Source organism: Miniopterus natalensis, chromosome 15, assembly GCF_054644295.1.
Source record: "Miniopterus natalensis isolate mMinNat1 chromosome 15, mMinNat1.hap1, whole genome shotgun sequence".
Taxonomy (NCBI): Eukaryota; Metazoa; Chordata; class Mammalia; order Chiroptera; family Miniopteridae; genus Miniopterus; species Miniopterus natalensis.
Window position 1 is genome coordinate 22,927,357 of NC_142095.1, and position 20,646 is coordinate 22,948,002.

Below are 20,646 nucleotides of genomic sequence, written 5' to 3' on the forward strand. Positions count from 1 at the left end.
CCATATTGCACTGAAAGCCAAATACTATAATTGTGAAGATGTAGCAAGTCAGAGTTTTAACATAGGCTTTCTACCTGATGAACAACCAATATACCTATTAATGGATTTCAACTCCAACCCAGTCTCTTGCTATCAGAGGCACACTCAGTACTTTGATAGCCTTAGATCTACCAAAAATCATGAATTATTTCCTTCCAAATAAATATTTGTTCATTGTCATGATTTTGCGTTACACGAGGTCTCCCTTCATGAGCTGAAGAATTCATTCTTCCCAGCTCTTGGGAATTTGTTGTCTGATATCACTCAGCTGCTTTGAGAATTGCCATGGCAGAACGGAGCCACCTTACCCATAGTCAAACTCCCTGCCAGGAGCAGCCTGCATCCAGTGACTGGCTAATGCAGGGGCAAAAAGGCCTTGTCCCTTCACCCCAATTCAGAACAACTCCAGAAAGCCATCCAAGCGTTAGAACTCCGAGCAGGATCAGTGGAGGCTTCTCAACCCTACTATTTCTCTTCCCCTCACTATTGCTGATCCTGAGAGCACTCCCTAATAAGTCTCCTACATGCAAATCTCCATCTAGGAGTTTGCTTTTCGATGGACACAATCTATTCCACTTATTGAACTTCCTAACACTGTACTAATTGAAGGTTGAACACTTGACATAAAATGAAAGAAATATCACAAGGAAATAAAGATAATTCAGGCAGTAAGTTCTGCTAATCATTGACTATAAAATGACTGACACCCTTCAGTGGAATGCCTGTAAAGACTTCTCAATATTTTTTTAATTCTCATGTTCAATGCTACCATATCCTTGTGTTTACTCCAGGTGACTCTAAGTCTTTACAAAGGCCTTGTGAATGCAAGATTCAAGAGACCAAAATAGGTTTTATCTGAGTTAAGGATATTCAAGCTCCACTTCATGGTGGCAGATTTGCATTTCTGATTTTCCTCCCCTTACGATTTTTTAAAAAATATATATCTTTATTGATTTCAGAAAGAGGAAAGGAGAGGGAGAGAGAGAGAGATAGAAACATCAGTGATAAGAGAGTCATTGATTGAGCCTGTAACCCAGGCATGTGCCCTGACCAGGAATCGAACCCCAATCGCCTGGATCCTAGGTCGACGCTCAACCACTGAGCCACACCCGGCCGGGCTCCCCCTAGGATTTGATGCTCAAAGTAGGAGTTTGGATGGCGACTGAGAGAGAAATATAAACCACCCACTTATTCCCACTTGAATTAAGTTTGAATTGAGATGTGTTAAATTCAAGCAGCTTTTTTCTGGTTCTCTCTATAACACGTTGTTGCTGTTGTTCTTACTTGAAGGGCTGAAAGGAGCCCAGCGGAGGTGACATGGAGAAAGTAAGTAGGGCCTGGGTCAGAAGTAGAGCTTATCCAGCCTAGCGCAACATGGCCCAGGCAGGCCACAGGCCCAGAGTGATCATCAGGAAGCACTAAAGCTGTAGTCGGATTAGTGTCAGACATCAGTCAGCGGGTGAGACAGGGAAGATCAGAGAACAAGGAGCCGGGCTGATCCCTGAGAAGATAAGACATGGGACAGAATCGGGTGTCTTGTACAATGTAAGGCACATGATTTGGAACTAAGCCCGTGAACCCTAAGCAGGTGCTGGACCTTCCTTTCTCAGGTTGCTTGGGCACACAGTGGGGATCAGTGTGGCAACCTCACCTCTACCCTGGACAGCCCTTTTCCCTGTACACATCTCCTCAAAATCTCACCTATTAAAAATGACAGTGGAGAATGGCAGGTGGAGAGAGTCATGGCAAAGAGAGGGTCACAAGTCCCCTTAAATGTCTAACCCTAACCAGACATGCATCCATGCTTCACATATATTTCCCCACACAGGAAGAAGCAACAGCTCTCCCACACGCCACATTCTGGGGCATCCTATGATCACTAACAACAGCACCCTCTTGTCACAGAGAACAGGTCGTGGGGAAAAGCATTGCTCTCCTGCTGCTGAGGGGCTGGAAGCATTGGGACAAGAGCTCCGCGTGAAAACCCTGTCTTAGCCTATGATTGGGGCTGACAGGATGAGAAAAATGGAAAGCTAAGTTTCCTTAGTCCAGATTAGCCTCTTCCATAGTGTCCCCGATGAGGTCATGGCTGGAGAGCCAAGGGTGTGACTCACCCAGAATGTAAGGCTCATGGCCAAAGTTGGTGACCAACAATGAAGAGTGGTAGGTTAGTTTGTTGTTGTTGGACTGTGTCATGTTAGGAAAGAAACTTTTAACCCTAATTTTGAGATAGCACAGGTGAACCCCAAATACCTTCACGTGTGCCTAAATATTTTCAAAATAAAATTGCTTTTACTTTTATGCAACTTAGGAATACCTCTATCGGCTATATAGAGTTTTAGAAAACGGAGCTATGTTTGGCCTGGATAATAGGCCCCAAATATGCCAGTACCTGTGTTACCGGTGAGACGACAAGACCTTGGTTCTTGTCTTTTTGAAGGAATTATTTCAATCAAGAGACAAAGTGTAGAAAAGCAAGCAAGAATTTATTGACTGCAGCAAAAACATACTTAGGACAGTGAAACAAGGAAGGGCCTAGAAGGAGCAATAGGAGAGCCCAGGCTGGGCAGCTTTGGCTCACTGAGAAGTGGAAGAAAAGGGGGCCTTGGAGACAGGTTCAGGGGGTTAGCCTACAACGAGCTTCCACTGCCCATTGCTCCCCTGGTTGCAAGTCTCATGGGGTCCCCTAAGGATTAGGGGACACGTGCCTGTGGGGGAAGGCGAGGGGAAAGGGTGTGCTTCCGGGAGGGAGAGCTGCTGGGACCTTCATTTTCAGGGGTTTTAAAGCCTGGGGGTTTAGGAGAGGTCTTAGGGACAGGTAATAGAATATTCATCATCTTTATGCTGATGTACCAAAATGAGATTTATTCTCCTAATTTGTCCTTGGGTGTGGTTGGCAAATGACACTTAATTGAATTTCTGTTATCTGCCTCCCTGAGTCGGGTGATTTAAGATATTCACCCTTTGGCTGGGGAGAGGTGCAAACCATTTATTTCCTAGGTGGCTGTAAACTGCTATTTACCTATCTTAGTTTTCCTGTTCCTCCTCTGGAATTTTCCTAGCTTCTTCTTATTCTATAACACCTGCAGTTTCTCCCGTAGTTCACTCCTTATCGTTTCGGATCCCCAAAGGGTAAATAATGACTGGCCTGAGGTTTCCAAATGGGGGTAAATCCCTTTCCCAAGTGACAGCCACAAAGCAGACGCTGTATCACACCCCATCTAAAGTAAAGATAAAGGTAAATGCAAAAAGAAACACACTGGCATGCTCTGCGACCTTGAGCAACAGCTCTCCTGTCCTGGGTCCCCTGTTCCAGCTTCAGCCCAGAAACGATCTCTACCACCCAGCCCCCAAATTAGCCGACCAAGCCAAACCCCGCCCCAAGCTACCTGGAGGTTTTACGAGCTAGGAGCCGGCCCCTCCCCGCTCCTCCCCCCTAATCCGCGATTAAATAGCTTCCCCTCTAATGGCTTTTGCAGGGGAAGCAGCAGCTCCGAGGCCCGCAGCCGCTCGCCCAGCATGAGCGCCGTCCCGCTCCCGCTCCCGCTCCCGCTCCCGGGGGCCCGGGCAGCCGGCCTTCCCCTTGGCGTCCTGCTCCTGCTCGCGCTCTGGCTGGACCAAGGTGTGGCAGCCAAAGAGCTGAAGTTTTCCACGCTGGTGAGTCGGGTTTTCTCCTTGCTTTTCTCTCCAAACTGTGACCAGAGGCCTCTGAGCACCAAGCGCCCGGTTTCATTTTACCCTTGCGTCTGTTGTCTCGGGGGGACCAAACTCAGGGGGTAAATAATCAGGTTTCGCAAGTTCCTGAGAGTGAACCTTTGACGTGTCCCGACACAAAGGTGTTGGGTTGGGTCATGTTTGCCGTTGCCGATGTTGTTTATTTGCCCACAGTCTTCACAACTGCCTTGGCCGCAGGTTCCTTCCGACGGCCACTCGGGCTGGGAGAAGCCACGGCTGGCTGGTGGGTACCAGGGCCTGAGCCGGCTTCATTCCGTTTCAGGATTATTTCTTTGCCAACTGAAAAACAGTCATTTCTGAGTGAAGGAGCCCTTCTGTGGATCAGGAAATTGGGATTTGTAAACATAACAGTGGTTGAAGCATAAAAGTGAACATAAACTCAAGCGTTCCAGGAGGACTTCCTCCTACATAGGTTTGGTTGACCACTGAGGTCACGCTTCTCTCCACCCTAAGTGTGACAAGTCATGACAAGAAGGGGGGCCGCCTAATGCCTGTTGTCAGGGAAAGAAAATACACTGCTGGCATTGTTTGAAAAACAGAGAGTGTGCAAAGTAAAGGGGATTTACCACTTTACATAGGAGTTCTGGAATTAACCCTTTTCTCTCTCTTGGTTTCTGTTTGTGTCTTTGATTATCTCTGGATCTCTGTTTCACCCGTTGTCTCTCTCTGCCTCTGACCATTTCCTTGTCTTTCACAGGTTCTCTCGATCTCTTTCTCCGTCTTGCATTTTTTTTATTTGATCGTGAAAGTATGCTGATAAATAAGTAGATTTCCTTTCTGTAAGAATACTCAAAATTTATTTTTCTAATTATTATATTTTCATAATTTATTTAAAAATTACACATGAAGTTCCTATTTTGTCAGCTTAGTGTAGTCAGAACCCCTTTTCCTTCTGCAAGAAAAGTTCATAATCATGTGTTTATGCAAGTCATGATTCTTAGTCCAGTAAATCCTTAGAGGTCATAAGTCAACAGTGAGAGAACCAGAGAAATATACCATCAATTTATTTACAAACGATTCACCAGCTGTCGGGCTTTTGTGCTGAAAAAGCTGTATAATACTGTGTACTGTACCTTCCATGGGAAGTTAGACTTTTAGTTCGCATTGGGAAATCCATGAGAGTTGGACTTTTAATTCTATGTGTGGGTTCCTTGCCAACATGTGCATGAAGCAAGTGTAGGGACTCTAGAGAAGTTGCAGCTGCAACACTGGACCCCTGTGACAAGCTGGCTGAGCAGTGATCTTTGAGGGACTACAGTGAACTCTCAGTTACCTGCACATGGTTGAGCCTCACCTCCATGTTTCACTACAGCCCAGGCTAATGTCCCTTGGCTACCAAACTGTCATGGGTTTCCTTTCTTCCCCTCCACTCTTGGTTAACATCTGCCCAAGTTAATTCTTTCCTAAGAAAAACCTTGCAAATGTAGCTCACTTGGAGCCCCCCAAAAACCCAAAAGAACAACAAAAAAATTATCACACAAGGCCAATGTCAACAAGTTTTCCTACCACAGCTTCCTTCCATTAATGGTAGATGAAGGGCAACTTAATACACCTCTCTTGGCCCTTATAAAACGACTTCTATATAAGGGCTTAAGCCAGAAGATAGTACTTTCTTCTTTCTACTGATTATAGAGAATATTTGACTATAAATGGTTCCATTATATACCCAGGGAAATCCTTAGAAAATTATCAGGAGAATCAGAAAAAAAGAAAGATGCCTCTGATTAAAGTGGTAATATTAACAACAATAACCATTAGTTAACTGAGTGCTTACTAGGTGACAGGCACTGTTCTGAGAGTTCATTATGGATTATTTCACGTAATCCTCCCAACAATCCTATAAAGTAGTGTTGCCAGGAAAACACAGGGTGCCCAGTTAAATTTGAATTTCAGATAAACAGCCAATAACATTTTAGTGTAAGTGTGTTCCGTGCACTGTTTGGGCATCCTGTATTCTTGTTTGCTAAATCTGGCAACCACTCTCCCTATTTTATAGATGAAAAAAATTGAGGCACTAAGAGATAAAGCATCTTGTCCATGGTCACACACCCAGGCTGTATGATCCCAGAGGCTATGCCCTGAATCGCTGGACAATATGTTCCCTCCCGGTGGGTGCGTAAAACCCAGCACCTGGAGCTGAGATCTCCTTGAGGACGTTTGGTGTGCTGGCTTACCTCATAATCAGCAGGTGGTTTTCTTGCTTTTCCTCTGTGATCCAAAATAAATAAATCTCCCCCAACGCTGAAAAGCTGTTCTTGGCAGAAAGGGCAGGAAACTGTCCCTGGTTCTTGTTCTGCCTTATAAACAGAGTCACCACATAATCTTTTAAAACAAGTTCACCAAAGTGTGTCCCATCGAGTGCTAGTTGGGAGAGTTGTTGATAGACATCACTTGGTAAAATGGGTCTCAACAGTCAAGTCATCTTTGGAAATGGAACATGGTTTAAACTGGGTTTAAAGGTCTCTTAAATGCAGGACTCCTCACAGTCTTTAATACATCTTGTATGTGCGGTGGCTTCCCAGGAAAGGATTTTGTAAATTGTATTTCCTAAAATTTGACTTACGGAATCCACCTCCTTTTTCCCAGAGAGTATACCATAGAAAATCCTTAGAGGATTGCTATTTTTAAATTTATATAGACAGAATAAATATGGTGAATCCCAACGTGCCCATCAACCAGCTTCCATAATTACCACTCATGGCCAATCTTGTTCCATCCATATGCCCACACTCCTATTGTCATCCCGTCCATCATTGTCCCACCCATAAATGGGGAGATGCCACGTGAAAGCGTTCTCTCGCCCCTAAGCAAGGGGAAAACCACAAATTCAGGTGCTCTCCGACAGATAAAAACTCCTTTTCACGCCACCCAGGTTTCATGAGTCACAGAGTACAAGCTCTTCCCATTCTTTATGGTTAACCTTGTGAAGTTCTTACCCAACTCATGAATATCCTCGAAGAAAATAGCCTCCAAATCTTAAGCACCTCACCTCCACATGGGATGGGTAACTTCCACACTGTGGTGGGGCAAATCCAAGGGCTGCTGGGGCCATCACGCTTCTCCAGGGACAGCAGCCTCCAGGGCTCCTCCTCCCGCCCCTGGACAGTAAACATGGGCAGGTTACTCCTCAGGTGGGCAGCCCAGGGCTGTTCTGAATTTTCTAATGCCATGCGCTAAACTAAAAGTGGAAAGCCATACCTAGGAAAACATTAAATGTTCATTAATTCAAGTTCCAGCATCGCTTACCAGGCATGAGACCATGGACAGGCCACTTAATCCAGCTGAGTCTTCAGTCCCCCAAACTTAAAATTGGGGATAGTGGCCATAACCATGCTTCCTATTTCAGAGTTGTCTTTAGGTGCAAATGACATGATGTACACATGGAAGTGTGAACCATGATACAAAGGTAAGGTGCTATTAGAAGTCATCAGCCTAAAACAGAAGCTCTCCAACTTTTTGGATAAAATCTAGCTGTTTCTTAATTATTATTTTTTCATTTGCGGTAGATACACAGAACATAAAATGTTTCCATCTTAACCTTCTTAACCGTACAGTTCAGTGGCACTAGGTGTATTCACATTGTTGGGCTACCATTAAAACCATCCAACTCCAGAACTCTTTTCATCTTGCAAAACTGAAACTCCACATCCATTAAACAGTAACTCCCCACTCTTCCCTCCCCTCAGCCCCTGGCAACCCCCATTCTGCTTTCTGACCATGAATCTGACTCCTCTGTATACTTCATATAAGCGAAATCGTACAGTGTTTCTCCTTTTGTGAATTACTTATTTTACTTAGCATGATGTTCTCAAGGTTCTAGATAATCCTTTATTATTTTTGAGCTTATAAATGTAATAAAATAAAAATTTTATATTTGACTTTACAAAATTAATAAGTAAACTTAGTAAACACGTGTAACTGAAAGGGAACAAAGAAAAGAGAACATAAGGTGTTAGATAATTATCTCTACTAGAACCTCAGACTGGTTTGTACTCAAATCTTCCCCACCTATGAATTCTAGTTTATCTTCTCTTGGAGGTGACACACCTGAAGTGTGGCTTGAGGAGGGGAAAACGCTGGAGGGGAGAACAGAGTAGGATGTGACCACAGTTCAGGAAAAGCACAGTGAAGATCTGAGTTGGACCAGAAAGCTGTAGACTTTCTGGAAAATAAAGAATGAATGTCTTTAAAAAATTGTGAAGGCAGAATCCCTGTGGGCTGAATGTGAGTGGTAGGGAAGAAAGAAAAACCACCATGACCCTGAAGTTTCTACTCTCGGTTGCTGGAAAGAGGATGATGCCGTGGAGATAGGGGACATATGAGGTATTCAATATCTGAAATTCTTAAAAAGGAATATGAGCCATAAACACCAGAGAAATGTATAATACTGCGTGCTACACAGCACACTATAGCGCGGGGGCACTTTCGGTGAATAACTTAACCTGCCTGTGCCTCAGTTTCATCGTCAGTAAAATGGGGATAATAGTAAATTATTTTGCCAGGATCACCCAGTTAGGTATTAACAAAGCAGGGGTTTGAACCCAGGTCAAACCAACTGAAAGCCCAGAGCTTTCCTGGGATGTTACACAGCTTCCACACAGGGGAACACAGCCCCCCCCCCCCCCCCCCCCCAGGCCTCTGCCTGTTCCCGGGCCCTGGAGAAAAGCCTCCCGAGTGGCCCGCCCTCTGCCTTCCTCACTGAGCGCAGGATGTATTCCCACCCGAGTCCGCTCACAGCCAGTCAGCTTCCTTCTTCTCTCAGAGCGGCAGTCATTTATTTCTGCCTAAATTCCTTTTACTTTTTACTTCTTTTTGCCAATGGCTTAATCCTCAGTTCCTAAAAGAGGAAAATAGTCTTTTACTCATGGCAAGCGTTGTGCATCAAGGGATTTTCACACCTTGAGGTGCACCCTAGTAAGTGGGGTTGCACGCCCTGAGCCAAGGTCCCTTTCAGGATTTCCAGAATCACCCCAAAGACTTGTGATGTGTCTTGAATTCCAAACCTGAATGGACAACATGGTGCTTTATTAGAATCTAATTTAGTCCAGGGCAGGAATTACTTTATAACCGGTGGTCAAGGTCGGCCTCTCTTCAGAGGTTGCCTTTTTCAGGACAAACCTGAATTTAGTGACCAAGTGTATGTGTGCACCAGGGGATGAAGCAGAAATAGGACATTCAAGGCAGATAGGACACCAGCGCCCTGAGGCTGGAACAAATTCATTTTATCAGATGGCCCCTTGGGAGGGCAGGGTGGCCAACGATGTTTAACAAAATTGTCAGGTGAGAACATCGTGGTGTGCAGGCCAGATAAGATAGGATCTTGTGAGCCAGTGTAAGGACTTAGAATTTTATGCAAAGAGCCATGGGAAAGGGTATAATGCCTGAGAGAAAGAGGGTAAATGTGAAACAAGACTGGCCACACACGACTGGACAACTCTGGGAGCAAGTGGTGGACTCATAGGGAGGGGCTCATAAAAATCTCTACCTTTGACTATCTTTACAATTTTCTGCCAAATAAGTTTTAACAGAATGAGAGGATTCTAGGCAATCAAGTAACATATTCTGATTGACTTTTTTTTAAAGCAACTGATTGCTGAATGGAGGGAGGGACTGGACATGGTGTCCCCAGTGCACTCATCAGGATCACGTCCTAATGCAACTCACCGAATCTGTTCAGCAGACTCCATGGAGCAGGATCATTCCTGGGGGCAGCACACCGCGGTTCTTTAAAAAAAGTTACCTGTGATTTAAAAGAGCGAAATGAATGTGATGTGGAGGGAAAAACAGTGAGCTGGCAACTGTGAGAATTAAGAGATCTGGACAGCTGACTTGATCTCTCTGAGCCTCGGTTTCCTTACTTGCTCAGCACAGCAATAGTGTGACCTGTCCTCACGGGGGTGGTAAGAACCTAAGAGATAGCAGGGAAAGGACCGTCCCAAACCATGAAGGGTTGCACAGGCATGATGGGTCATCTTGGATGTCTTCCTATTATAATTACCACTAGTACTGCAAATAGTATATTTTTAGGTCTCTAAAGGATTTCATAAAGTGTGATTGCTAGACTGAGAACAGAGACTACAAATTTGGGAGAGTAGCAGTTAAGTTTTGAGCCCTACCACAGACTTAAAAGAGCACCTAGGCAGTCTAGGGTCTCCAGCTGAACTGGCCAAACTCCAGAAGCTGAAGAATGCCACTTGTGTGTGTGTGCATGCACACACACACACACACACACACACACACTTTGATTTTCAGCACTGGAGTTGGAGGATGGTTTATTAAGTGTTTCTGGGCAACTCTCCCTCCAAAGAGTTCACAAACCCTTCAAACCTACTAAAAGGTAGGGGAGTACAACTATTTCTGAGCTATAAGAACAGTCAGAAAGCTTGCTCATGTCCCAGTGCTCTGCTGTTTTACACACACTCCTCCAAGGGGACCACACTTTTTTCTCCCCGGGCCATTCTGTCACTTGGCTGCATAACCTCAGTTTTACTTTTTAAATAATATTTGGGGTTTACACCAAGGTTTTGGTTTCTTCTGATGCAACACACTCACACACAAAGAGCTTCCAAACTTAGAGGAAAAGAGCAGAGTTTATAAAGAAGCCCGTATCCCAGATCGTGCACATTTAGCTGATGCGATGCTGAGGGGAGTGTTTGACCGCAGAGAAATGAGCCTCTTACACGAGGCTGAGAAGGCTGGCGTTGGACGCACGGCCTGCGTTGGGATCTCGGCTCTACCACTTACACGTTGTGTGGCCTTGGGCAGGTCACTTAACTAAGGTCAGTTGCCTTGTTTATGAACTGAAGAGAATAGCTGCTTCGTAGGATTGATGGAAGGATTAAACGTATAGAAAGCTCTCAGTCCGGTTTCTAGGATAAAGCAAGAGTTCAAAAAATGTTGAGGAATTATTGTTGTGGTTACAGGCTGGTGGGAAACATTGTAAATGATCTCATCTGACTTCTCTTTAACTAACTCAGTGGCTCCCAACTGGGGGCGATTTGCCCCCCCAGGGGACACTTGGCAATGTCCGGAGACCTTTTTGGTCGTCACAATTGGAGGATGCTACTTGTATCTCGTGGGCAAAGGCCAGGGATGCTGCTAAACATCCTACAAGGCACAGGACAGCGCCTCATAAGGAATTATCCAAACCAAATGCCAACAGGACCGAGGTTGAAAAACCCTGGAAACAACAATGTGGGGTTTCTAATCTATTGAAACCATATAACAACTTCAGTTGCTCAGATCTGGCAAAGTGTTTTGCATGTACTATTCGGGGATCTAAAAGTCTAAAGTGCGTTTCCCTTGTGAAAAGGGAAGCACCGATGGTTAGCCTCAATCATCTCTGGTCGTGGCCAAGCCACCCGCAGGGACTAATAAATAACTACAGGCGCTCAGGAGAGAGTGTGCACCTCCCTCCTGCCACGAGGGACCGTCCCCTGGCCAAGGCGGCTGCTGAAGGCCCGCTGCACCGCTAGCCCTCCGTTTGCTGAGATTTTCCTTTAGGGAAGCGATTGTCAACCTTTCTCACCGCATGGCACACGTAAACGAATGACTAAGATTCTGCTAAATAATAGATTTGTTGTCAGTCTGACAAAAAAAAAGATACAACTTTGATTCATTCACACCAGGCAGCTATTGTTGTGTTGGCTATTGTCATTGTTTTAATTTGACAATCTAAGACCTAAGAGGTCAGTGCCCCTGACTGAAGAGTCAGCTTCTGCATGTTTTAAAAATTCTTGAGGCACACCTGTGCGTCACAGCACGCCGGGTGAAAAATCACTGGTTGAGGGGGGCAAGAGATCTGGTATTTTCCGGACATCAAAGACACAGCCCAGGCCTTGGAGCCCCCCTCGCTGTCCCAGATCCCACCTCGAAGACGGCTGAAGTTTTGAGACTGTTTCTCACTCAGTGTCTGCTGAACTGTTTTACAGAATTTCAAAAGAGCAGCCCCCGGCTTTCTGTTCAATGGAGCATCTTAGGTGGTGTAAGTGGGGAGGGCGGGAAATCTCGGGTAATGTAATGAAATGTTTGCCAACATCAGTGTAGATGTCGTCTTGTAATTCTTGAGCGTTTCTCTTCCCCCCTCTTTTGCTTATAAAACAGCCTAGTGCTTGGCTTGGTCTACTGCTCAGAAACATACTATAAATCAAAGAGCCAAGCTTTCAAAAGTCCGGGCTGCTCTCCCCAGAAAGTAAAATGGGCAATCGAAATAGCATGACATGTCATCACATCCAAAGTATGTCCTTAAAAGTATTGAGAATTCACTTTTCTCATCTCCCCACCGCAATTCCTTTACCCCCAACCTCTTAAAAACTAACGAATCACTGGCTCAAAATGGTTGCAAATTCTTTGTAGCATTTAATAGCCACTATTTTATTATAGGTGAAAATTTAACACCATTAGTACTATAACCACAATTAAGGGGGGAATAACTCTCACCGGAGTTTGCCTGCAATAAAGTGAACTTCCTAAGCTTTGTGTACCTTCTCGTCATCAGTGTACAAACCCGTCTCCATGTGTGGATCGCCTGCCTCCCAGTGGCTAATAATCTTGTTTCTTGCAGTGCCTGAAACAAAGGAAGAGTGTTCGTGATCTTCGAACATGGTTCTTAACCTAAGATTTACCCGGGGAGGTTTTTAAAATCCTGATGTGATGCCCTGACCATATCCCTAACTAATTAAAAGAAAATCACTAGGGGTGGGTCCATCCTCAGAATTTATTTTAACTCCCCAGGTGATTTCATGAGCAGCCAAGGCTGGGAACCAGTGGTTTAGAAAAACATCTATTATGACGAGCAGAGTCAAAATACCTAAGTGAAATTTGTAACATTACTGTCTTAATCTATTTTCAGGTTTTCAGGCATGGAGACCGAAGTCCCATTGGAACCTTTCCTAATGACCCCATTAAAGAGTCCTCATGGCCTCAAGGATTTGGCCAACTCACTCAGGTTGGTTGGATTTTTAGCTAGAGTTGGTGATAAGTCTCAGGGGAAACTAAACGTTGTGGGGCTTGTAACCCATTGAAACTATACAACCACTTTAGTTACTCAGATCTGGGAAAGTATTTTGCACAGTTACCTGGGATCTTGAAAGTCTAAAATGTGTTTCGATTGTGGAACAAGAGGAACTAATGGTTATCCTAGTTAATTTCTGATGTTGTCTAGGACACCCTTAGTGACTAGTAACTGTAGGAAAAGTCTATAGAATTGTCTGTTTGGGTCTTTTTCACCCTGTGGGTTTTCTTGAAGAATAAGAGATGTGCATGAACAACAGAAGAATACAGGAGTTTAGAAGAGAGCCCAAAGATACTTACAAGCCAGCCCCTGAGTTTCTCAGGCTCTACCCCTGAAAGTAGAAAATAACCTCGTAATCAATAAGTGTAATCAACAGGGCTGGGGAAACATGATTCTTCTGGAAGTGCCGTAACCAAATTTGATTTCTTGTCAGCTGGATATGTTGGGATGGAGCCTCCCTTGTAAGTGGTCACTTATACACAGGAAGCCCCACTTCCTACGGAGCATCTGAGGAGAAGGGGAACTGGGGAGCAAAGGCGAATGCAGCCTCTGCTCCAGTGCCCCCCAACACCCTTCACTTGTAAGAATGGATGGCTCTTCTGTTGGGAGCCGTAAGGGCAGGTATATTGCTTCTGTTCTAATCAAAACACTCTTTAAATATATTAAGAAAATGTCAAAGAGTGTTTAGAGTTGGATATCTCCAACACTAATGGGTCTTAACTGTGGCCAAACATTGGAATTATTTGAAGAGCTTTAAAAAGTATTGATGTCTGCCTGGGAGATTCTTATTTAATTGGTCTGGAGTGTGGCCTGGATATTGGAATATTTAGAAGCTCCTCAATTGATCAGTTGATTCTAATGTGCAGCCAAAGCTGAGAATTACTGCCCTGCTTCAACTACAATGTTTTATAAAGGAGGAACACTCAGAGAGGCTCTTTCAGGCCAGCATCTTCTGGCTCCCAGGTCAGACCACTTCCCACCATACCCTACCCAGCTTGTGGCTTCTTAAATAAGATGCTACAACAATTCAGGGCTGCTTCTTAATAACCATGGTTTTATATAGACTCCTGTTCCCTTGCTGTGTTTTTCCAGTAAGACCAAAAGATTCTTGCAGACTGTGGGATCTGTGTTCTTTGCCTAAGAGTTTCTTGACTAACCGTCAGATTCTCCTACCGCATTTTCTCAAGCTTTCACGTGCAAACCAATCATTTAGAGATCTTGTTAAAATGCAGATTCTAATTCGGCAGGTCTGACATGGGACCTGGGATTCTGCATTTTTAACATACTTCCAGGTGATGCCAGTGGTGTTGGTACATGGACACTCCTGAAGTAGCAAGGTTCTAGAGGTCAAATCTTGCCCTTGGCCAGGTACTTCCAATCTACATAAGGACAAGTGATGGCTTTCTAGATCAGTGCTTCTCAAAGTGCGATCCATGGATGAGCAGTGTCACCATCACCTGGGAACTTGATAGAACTGTAAATTCTTTAGCCCCACCCACTGAAGCAGAAACCCTGGGGTGGAAGCCTGGGAACCTTTGTTTTAGAGTCCTCCAGGTGATTTTGTGCACTGTAAAGTTTGAAAACCACTGCTCTATAGAAGATGACTATTTTCTCAAAAGTCAGTTTTACGTTAGAACAATGATTAGACCCAAAGTATCAGCTTATTCAGCTACCCAGGTCATCTGGAAAACTCGTAAACCTCAAAGCACACATCTAGAGGGGTGGTGATGATAGTGGTGGCCGGGAGTGACAAGCAAATGAGGGAGTGGAACCAAGCAGAAGCCATAGTGACCACATCCTCTTTGACTCCTGAAGCTCTGGATTAAAGACAGACCTGCATGCAGTGTTTCTCAAAGCAAGGTGCTCTCCTACATGGATCTGAATCATTCGGGGCACTTGTTAAAATGCAGGTTCCAGGGCTACACCCAGGATTTAATGAGCAGGAATCTCTGGGGTAAATGCTGAGGAATCTGCATTTCAACAAGTACCCAGAGATACATTTTGCTTCTGATGCACAGTAATGCTTGGGGATCATTGAGCTAAAGTGATGCTTCTCAGTGATTACTGGCCATCAGAGTCTTAATGAGCTTGTTAAAAACAGATTCCTGAGCTCATCCCCAAAGTAGGTGGGGCCCAAGAATTTGTTTTCTAACATTCCTAAAGATGCTAATACTATGGATCCACAGACCGCACTTTGAGGAACAGGCTCTAGTTTTTCATGTGCCGGGCATAAGTAAACTGTACAAACAATGAAACATTGCACCCAGAGGTTGAACATAATCTTCAGATTCACCAAATCCAACCTCTTAACAGGTGGTTAAATTTCTTCCACCAACCCCTAAGTGGTCAACCAGCCCTTTGAATGCTCTGCCAACAGAGACAACCATTTAATGTTCTACCGCACCAGAGATGGATCGTTTACATAAGTCAGGCTCATCACCAGCTATTAATTGTGCAAGGCTCTATGTTAAGTGGTAATGAAGGTAAAGAGTTTTCTCAGGAAGCCATGATTAAAAATTACAGCTTTCTTGGCTTATTTTCATTTAAAGACGTGTTGTTATTGTGGAACTATTAAAATATACCACTGTTCACTCTGCTCATCGCATGAGGGGAGATGAGCTGCATATGTTTTAGAGCCACAGAACTTACTTTCAGTCATTTTTGCTTTTTATTTTTTTCCTTAGCTGGGCATGGAGCAGCAATATGAACTTGGAGAGTATATAAGGAAAAGATATGGAAAATTCTTGAATGAATCCTATAAACAACAACAGGCAAGTTGGGGGGCTGAAAGTGGAAACCTTGTCCCTCTGAAAGAATTTAACATAATTTTGCATTTCTCAAAGCATTTTGCCTGTTTCCCAAGGAACTTCTGCAACTCAAATATCTTGTTTAGAAATGTACTCCTCTTTATATAAATATTTTATTCCTAAAAGATTATGAAAATGAATAAGTTCAAAATTTTATGGACACCTATAGTAAATACTTGAGCTTGGCAAGTAGTGGCAAGTAACCACCACTTAATTGGTCTCCTTTGTCAATTTAAGTATTGGCATAGCAGGTTGCTTTATAGCATGGGATGCTCATAATACTGTCCCTCCCATAATAGATCTTATGACGACGATGCTATCACAATGTCTGCTAATACTTGGGTGTGGGTATCCTGTCCTTTCTCAGGTATTAGCTGCGCAGGGGAAAAGCACAGTTCCTCTCAGTTGGATTCTGCCTTGATTTCCCACTCTAGGTTTATATTCGAAGCACAGACATTGACCGGACTTTGATGAGCGCTATGACAAACCTGGCCGCCTTGTTTCCCCCAGAAGGTATCAGCATCTGGAATCCCAAACTACCCTGGCAGCCCATCCCAGTGCACACAGTCCCTCTTTTGGAAGATAAGGTCAGTATTCAGGAAAACCAGGAGATTCTATTGGGCCTGGAAGGAGGAAGGTGGGTTGCTCAGTACTTGCAGGTTTGGGAGTCTGGACTCTCCTTGGGCTATGCAGCCTTAATTCTTTCCTAAATTAAGGTGCAAAGGACAATGTAGGACATAGAAAGCCCAAGGCAAGAGAGAGTAGGAACAGAATTTCTCTTTGGATCTTTATTACCTATTTTCTTTTGCCACTCTTTCAACTTTTGGCAATGGGTCCTTCTCTGTCTACACACACACACACACACACACACACGAAAATTCCCATTTCTAGGTAGGAAAAAAAAAAAGAGTTGAATATATAATTGCTACTCAGTATGTATGTGTCATTGTATTTACCTTTCAGAACAACCTTGAATGGACAGTATTAAAGATCTCCTTTGATAGCCAGGGAATTAAGTGCTTAGAGTAGTTAAACAGAATAGACCCAAAGCCACACACTGCTCAGCATGACCACTGGAACCTGGCAATTCCAGAGCAATTTCCTCCAGGGCACTCTCCATAACACATCAGAATCTCTGAGGTTGGGATCCAAGCATCAGTATTTTTAAAATAATCTCCCTGGATGATTCCAGTGGACAGCCAAGTCTGAGAACCAGTGCTGTAAAGCAAGCTGCTTTGAAAGAAACTCTCAAGTTTATTTATAATGGGTGCGGCTCATCAAGGGCTCTTTAACCTTTTCAGAGGAATTGTTATTTTTTAATAGTAATAAGTAGACATAAAAGTATTCCTTCTTCAGAATGTCAACTGTGACTGAAAAATACAATTAATTAAAATTTTTAAGTATACCTTCTTCAGGGCCACACACACATGATGAGTGGTGCTCTGGGGCATTTGTCTGACAATGGCTTGGGAGGAAAAGATACTTGAGCCTCTGAGACTAACAGTGGAAGCAATTCGGCAGTAAGGAAACAAAGGCTTGAAATTAGATGGTAAAGATGTTAGGGGAAGGAATCACAGGTAAGACAAGTGACACCCAGACTCAGAAATGACAGGCAGGAAGCAGCTTGTATATAAAAAAAAATGTTTTCTCAGTAGCTATTACTGTGCCAGGCCCTGTTCCAGGCACTGACACCACAGCAGTGAGCAAGAGAGTCAAGATCCTGGCTTTCCTCGAGTTTATATTTTACAGGAAGTAGGTAATAAAGCAGTAAATAAATGAAGTCATTTCAGATGGCGATGAGCTCCCTGAAGGAAATAAAACGAGGCAATGTGGTGGCTGGGGCGGGATGGTTAGAAAATCTAGGGTGGGAGTCAGTGGGGGAGTGTCTCAGGCAGGGAGCAATCTGCAGAGACCTCAAGCCTGGGTGCTGAAGGGACAGTAAGGAGGTCACTGCCGGAGAGGAGTCAGGACAGCAGTGGGGAAGAGCAGAAACTAGGGGCTAACTGTGAGTTTGGAGACGGAAGCCCGTGAAGGTTACAAACCACAGAGTGACATGACCTGACCGATGCTTGAAAAAGACAGGTGTTTACAAAAATAAAATACGAGGGATTCGTGGAGCTGCTCCTGGGGAGTGAGAGGTGAAGGCAGAGAGCGGACACCAACCGGCCAAACCGGGAGCTCTCGCCGAGGCTGAAACACCGGCCACGGTGGCCTGGACGGGAAAGGGACAATGAAGACAGAGACAAGGGGTCTGTTCTGGAAATATTCTGAAAGCAGACAAGCAAAAGTAATGCGCCTGCGAGTCGGGATGATGTATTTTGCCACTGGCAGAAGTAGAGAGATGTGGAAGAGAAACGGTTCAGAATGAGGAAGTTGAGGTCAGCTTTGCAAATGCAAACTTTGAGAAAGAAGAGGCCCGCCCAAGGCTTAGCGATACCCGCCGGGGGCTGAGGTTCAGGACCAGCCGCAGGTGGGAAGAGCGAGCAGCAAGGCAAACCGGGGAGGCACCGACCTGTAGGGTTAAAAGCTGCAAAAGGTTGTTGGATTTAAACTCGTTTTAGCATGACAGCTATGTCCTCGTAATAGGCTTTCCTGTTGATTTAACAGTCTGCGAACTTGCAGAAATCAAGGCAACGAATGGTTAAGTGATCTCTCAAGGCTCTTTCTGGAGCCTGTAGTTCATTTCTCGGTACTCGTGAGCACCTAGACGTAGAAGGGGCTGCAGAGAAAGAAAGGGAACGGTTATTATTTCACATGGAAAAGCAGGAAGTGCGAGCACATATTAACAGCACAGTCCCTTAGGCCAGTTCATGAAACCAGAAAGAGGTTTCGGTTCTGGGTGTAGATCCTGCTATACATATATATATATCTTTATTGATTTCAGAAAGAGGAAGGGAGAGGGAGAGAAACATCAATGATGAGAGAGTCACTGACCGGCTGCCCCCCGCACGCCCCCGACTGGGGATCGAGTCCGCAGCCCGGGCCTGTGCCCCGACCGGGAATCGAACCCCGATCGCCCGAATCAAACCCCGAGCATCGTCCTAGGTCGACGCTCAGCCGCTGAGCCACGCCCGGCCGGGCTCTCCTGCTTTTTAAGACTTGCAGTATCCCTTTCCCCTCAATTGTAGGATTTCCAGTCAGCTCAGAACACATCTGAATCTTTTACTGAGATCTCTTTGCACCTAATGTCTCAAATGTGGCCGCAGCTTCTTTGGTGAAGTGCTTCGGACTAACGGAGGTTTATGCTTCTTCTGTCCTCAGCTGCTGTACCTGCCTTTCCGGCACTGCCCTCGTTTTCAAGAGCTTCAGAGCGAGACTTTGAAATCGGAGGAATTCCAGAAGAGGCTGCACCCCTACAAGGTTAAAACGCAGAGTCATTTGGAACATGCAGGCGTAGCCCACAGACAGACAGACAGCGGGGGGGGGGGGGGGGGGGGCCGCAAGGAGGGGCAGAGGGGGAATGGGGACATCTGGAATAGCGTCAACAATTTAAAAAAAGGGAGAAAAATCGAACACACACACACAAACAGTGTCACTTAGTGGTGTGCAAGAGTGTGAGGGCCGAGACCAAGGGCAAAGCTGAAGCTTCTTAAACGTGTGGGTAGGACGTGTCTGCAGGGGCTGGTTACGGCAACGGGTCAGAATGTTGGCTGAAGGTCAGTCATCGCGACCGGGTCCCCATCCCCGTGCTGGGGCCACAGGCCAGTACAGGGGCCAGGCCCTTTTGAATCTTAGACCTTTGTCCCTGGGAGGAGCCAGGTGAAAGTGTGTGGCTGGCTCAGAACAAATGCAAGTCTACAGTGATCTGCATTATTGTGAGGCTGCGGGGCTGGGACCACTGTGTTCAGACACAAGGGATACTTTTTTATTTTGTGTTACAATTTTGTGAAATGCTCCTTTCAAGGCTAGTACACAGTTCATACACATACACACTCACACACACACACATATATATAAAGGGATACTGTAGAAAGCCTTTCAAAGACCCCACAGGTAACTGCTGGCACTTTCTTTATTCATATGCAAATAAATATGGATACATTCTAGTAGTTTCCCCTTTTATTACACAAAAGTGCTATATTATTTACAGGATTGGACATCTGGGGTTTCTTATTTAATGGACTATCTTGGAAATACTTCTATATTTGTACATGGTTTCCTCTTTTTTTTTTCTCTCTTCACTACTGTGTATTTGAATTTATGGTCATACCATAATTTATTTCACCAGTCTCTATTGATGGAAATCTGGGTCGTTTCCAAGCTTTTATTTTTACAGTCTGCGTGAATAACTTGGGGATATAAATAATTTCACAAGTGGAAAAATATTCCAGAAGTGAAATTCTGGAGCAATTTAAAATATCCAATTACCCTCAAATGAGGTCATACCAATTTCTACTCTTACCAACAATTCACAAGGGGACCTATTTCTCCACAGTCTCACCACCAGTGTATAGACAACTTGAAGGATATTTCCCACGCTGTTTAAGTGAAATGGTACCACCAGCAGTGTCCCCTCTAAAATCAGGCATTAGACAAGGTCCCACTATTATACAACATTGCACTGTATGTAGTACTTTTCTCATGATCTGAGTGACGTTTGGGTATCTTCATCTAGTCAAACGCTACTTTGTGGAAACACGCCTGGGTTAATATTGGCGCAAACTATATTTTCCTAGAAAGTTTATCCACCAGACAAACAATACCTTCCAAAATGCTTTGAGAAATTGCTGCCGCTTTCATCAGGCAGATGGCGGAACGGTGGGTTTCATTATCGTGACAATCTAAGAACAAGGCAGAACCTCGAGCGATGTTTGCATCCCACCCGATCTCACACGTACAGCCAGATACCAGGTCCCGTTTCTGCTGCGTTGTCCTGGGACATGCTTCCCCTTCTCACCTCCGTCACTCGTTTATATGTGAGTGATCCGTAACCTACTTCCAAAAGGGATTTTGAGGCAGTGCGCTTCGATCTGATTCCAGAACAAACCAGGAGCGTGTGGCGGTAAGCCAGCATTTGCTCACGTTTTTAATGTAATAATGAGAGATGATAAA

At 44.7% G+C, this 20,646-nt stretch overlaps 1 protein-coding gene and 1 long non-coding RNA gene across 3 annotated transcripts in view; one reads left to right on the forward strand and one right to left on the reverse strand.

The window, feature by feature from the left end:
* The first annotated feature begins 3,558 nt into the window (after window positions 1-3,558).
* The window catches only part of ACP3 (acid phosphatase 3), a 40,000-nt gene continuing 22,912 nt past the window's right edge, over window positions 3,559-20,646 (forward strand). For both annotated transcript variants that reach the window (XM_087824934.1, XM_016224336.2), the window contains exons 1-5: window positions 3,559-3,696; window positions 12,626-12,721; window positions 15,472-15,558; window positions 16,029-16,181; window positions 18,856-18,954. In XM_087824934.1, the coding sequence (XP_087681060.1) occupies window positions 3,559-3,696; window positions 12,626-12,721; window positions 15,472-15,558; window positions 16,029-16,181; window positions 18,856-18,954 (573 nt within the window). The remainder of the gene's footprint in view (window positions 3,697-12,625; window positions 12,722-15,471; window positions 15,559-16,028; window positions 16,182-18,855; window positions 18,955-20,646) is intronic.
* LOC148091421 (uncharacterized) lies at window positions 9,476-20,438 on the reverse strand. The gene is made up of 3 exons (XR_015715700.1): window positions 20,298-20,438; window positions 18,777-18,947; window positions 9,476-9,514 (listed from the first exon to the last, which is right to left on the reverse strand). It is a non-coding gene; the product is annotated as an uncharacterized LOC148091421 (long non-coding RNA).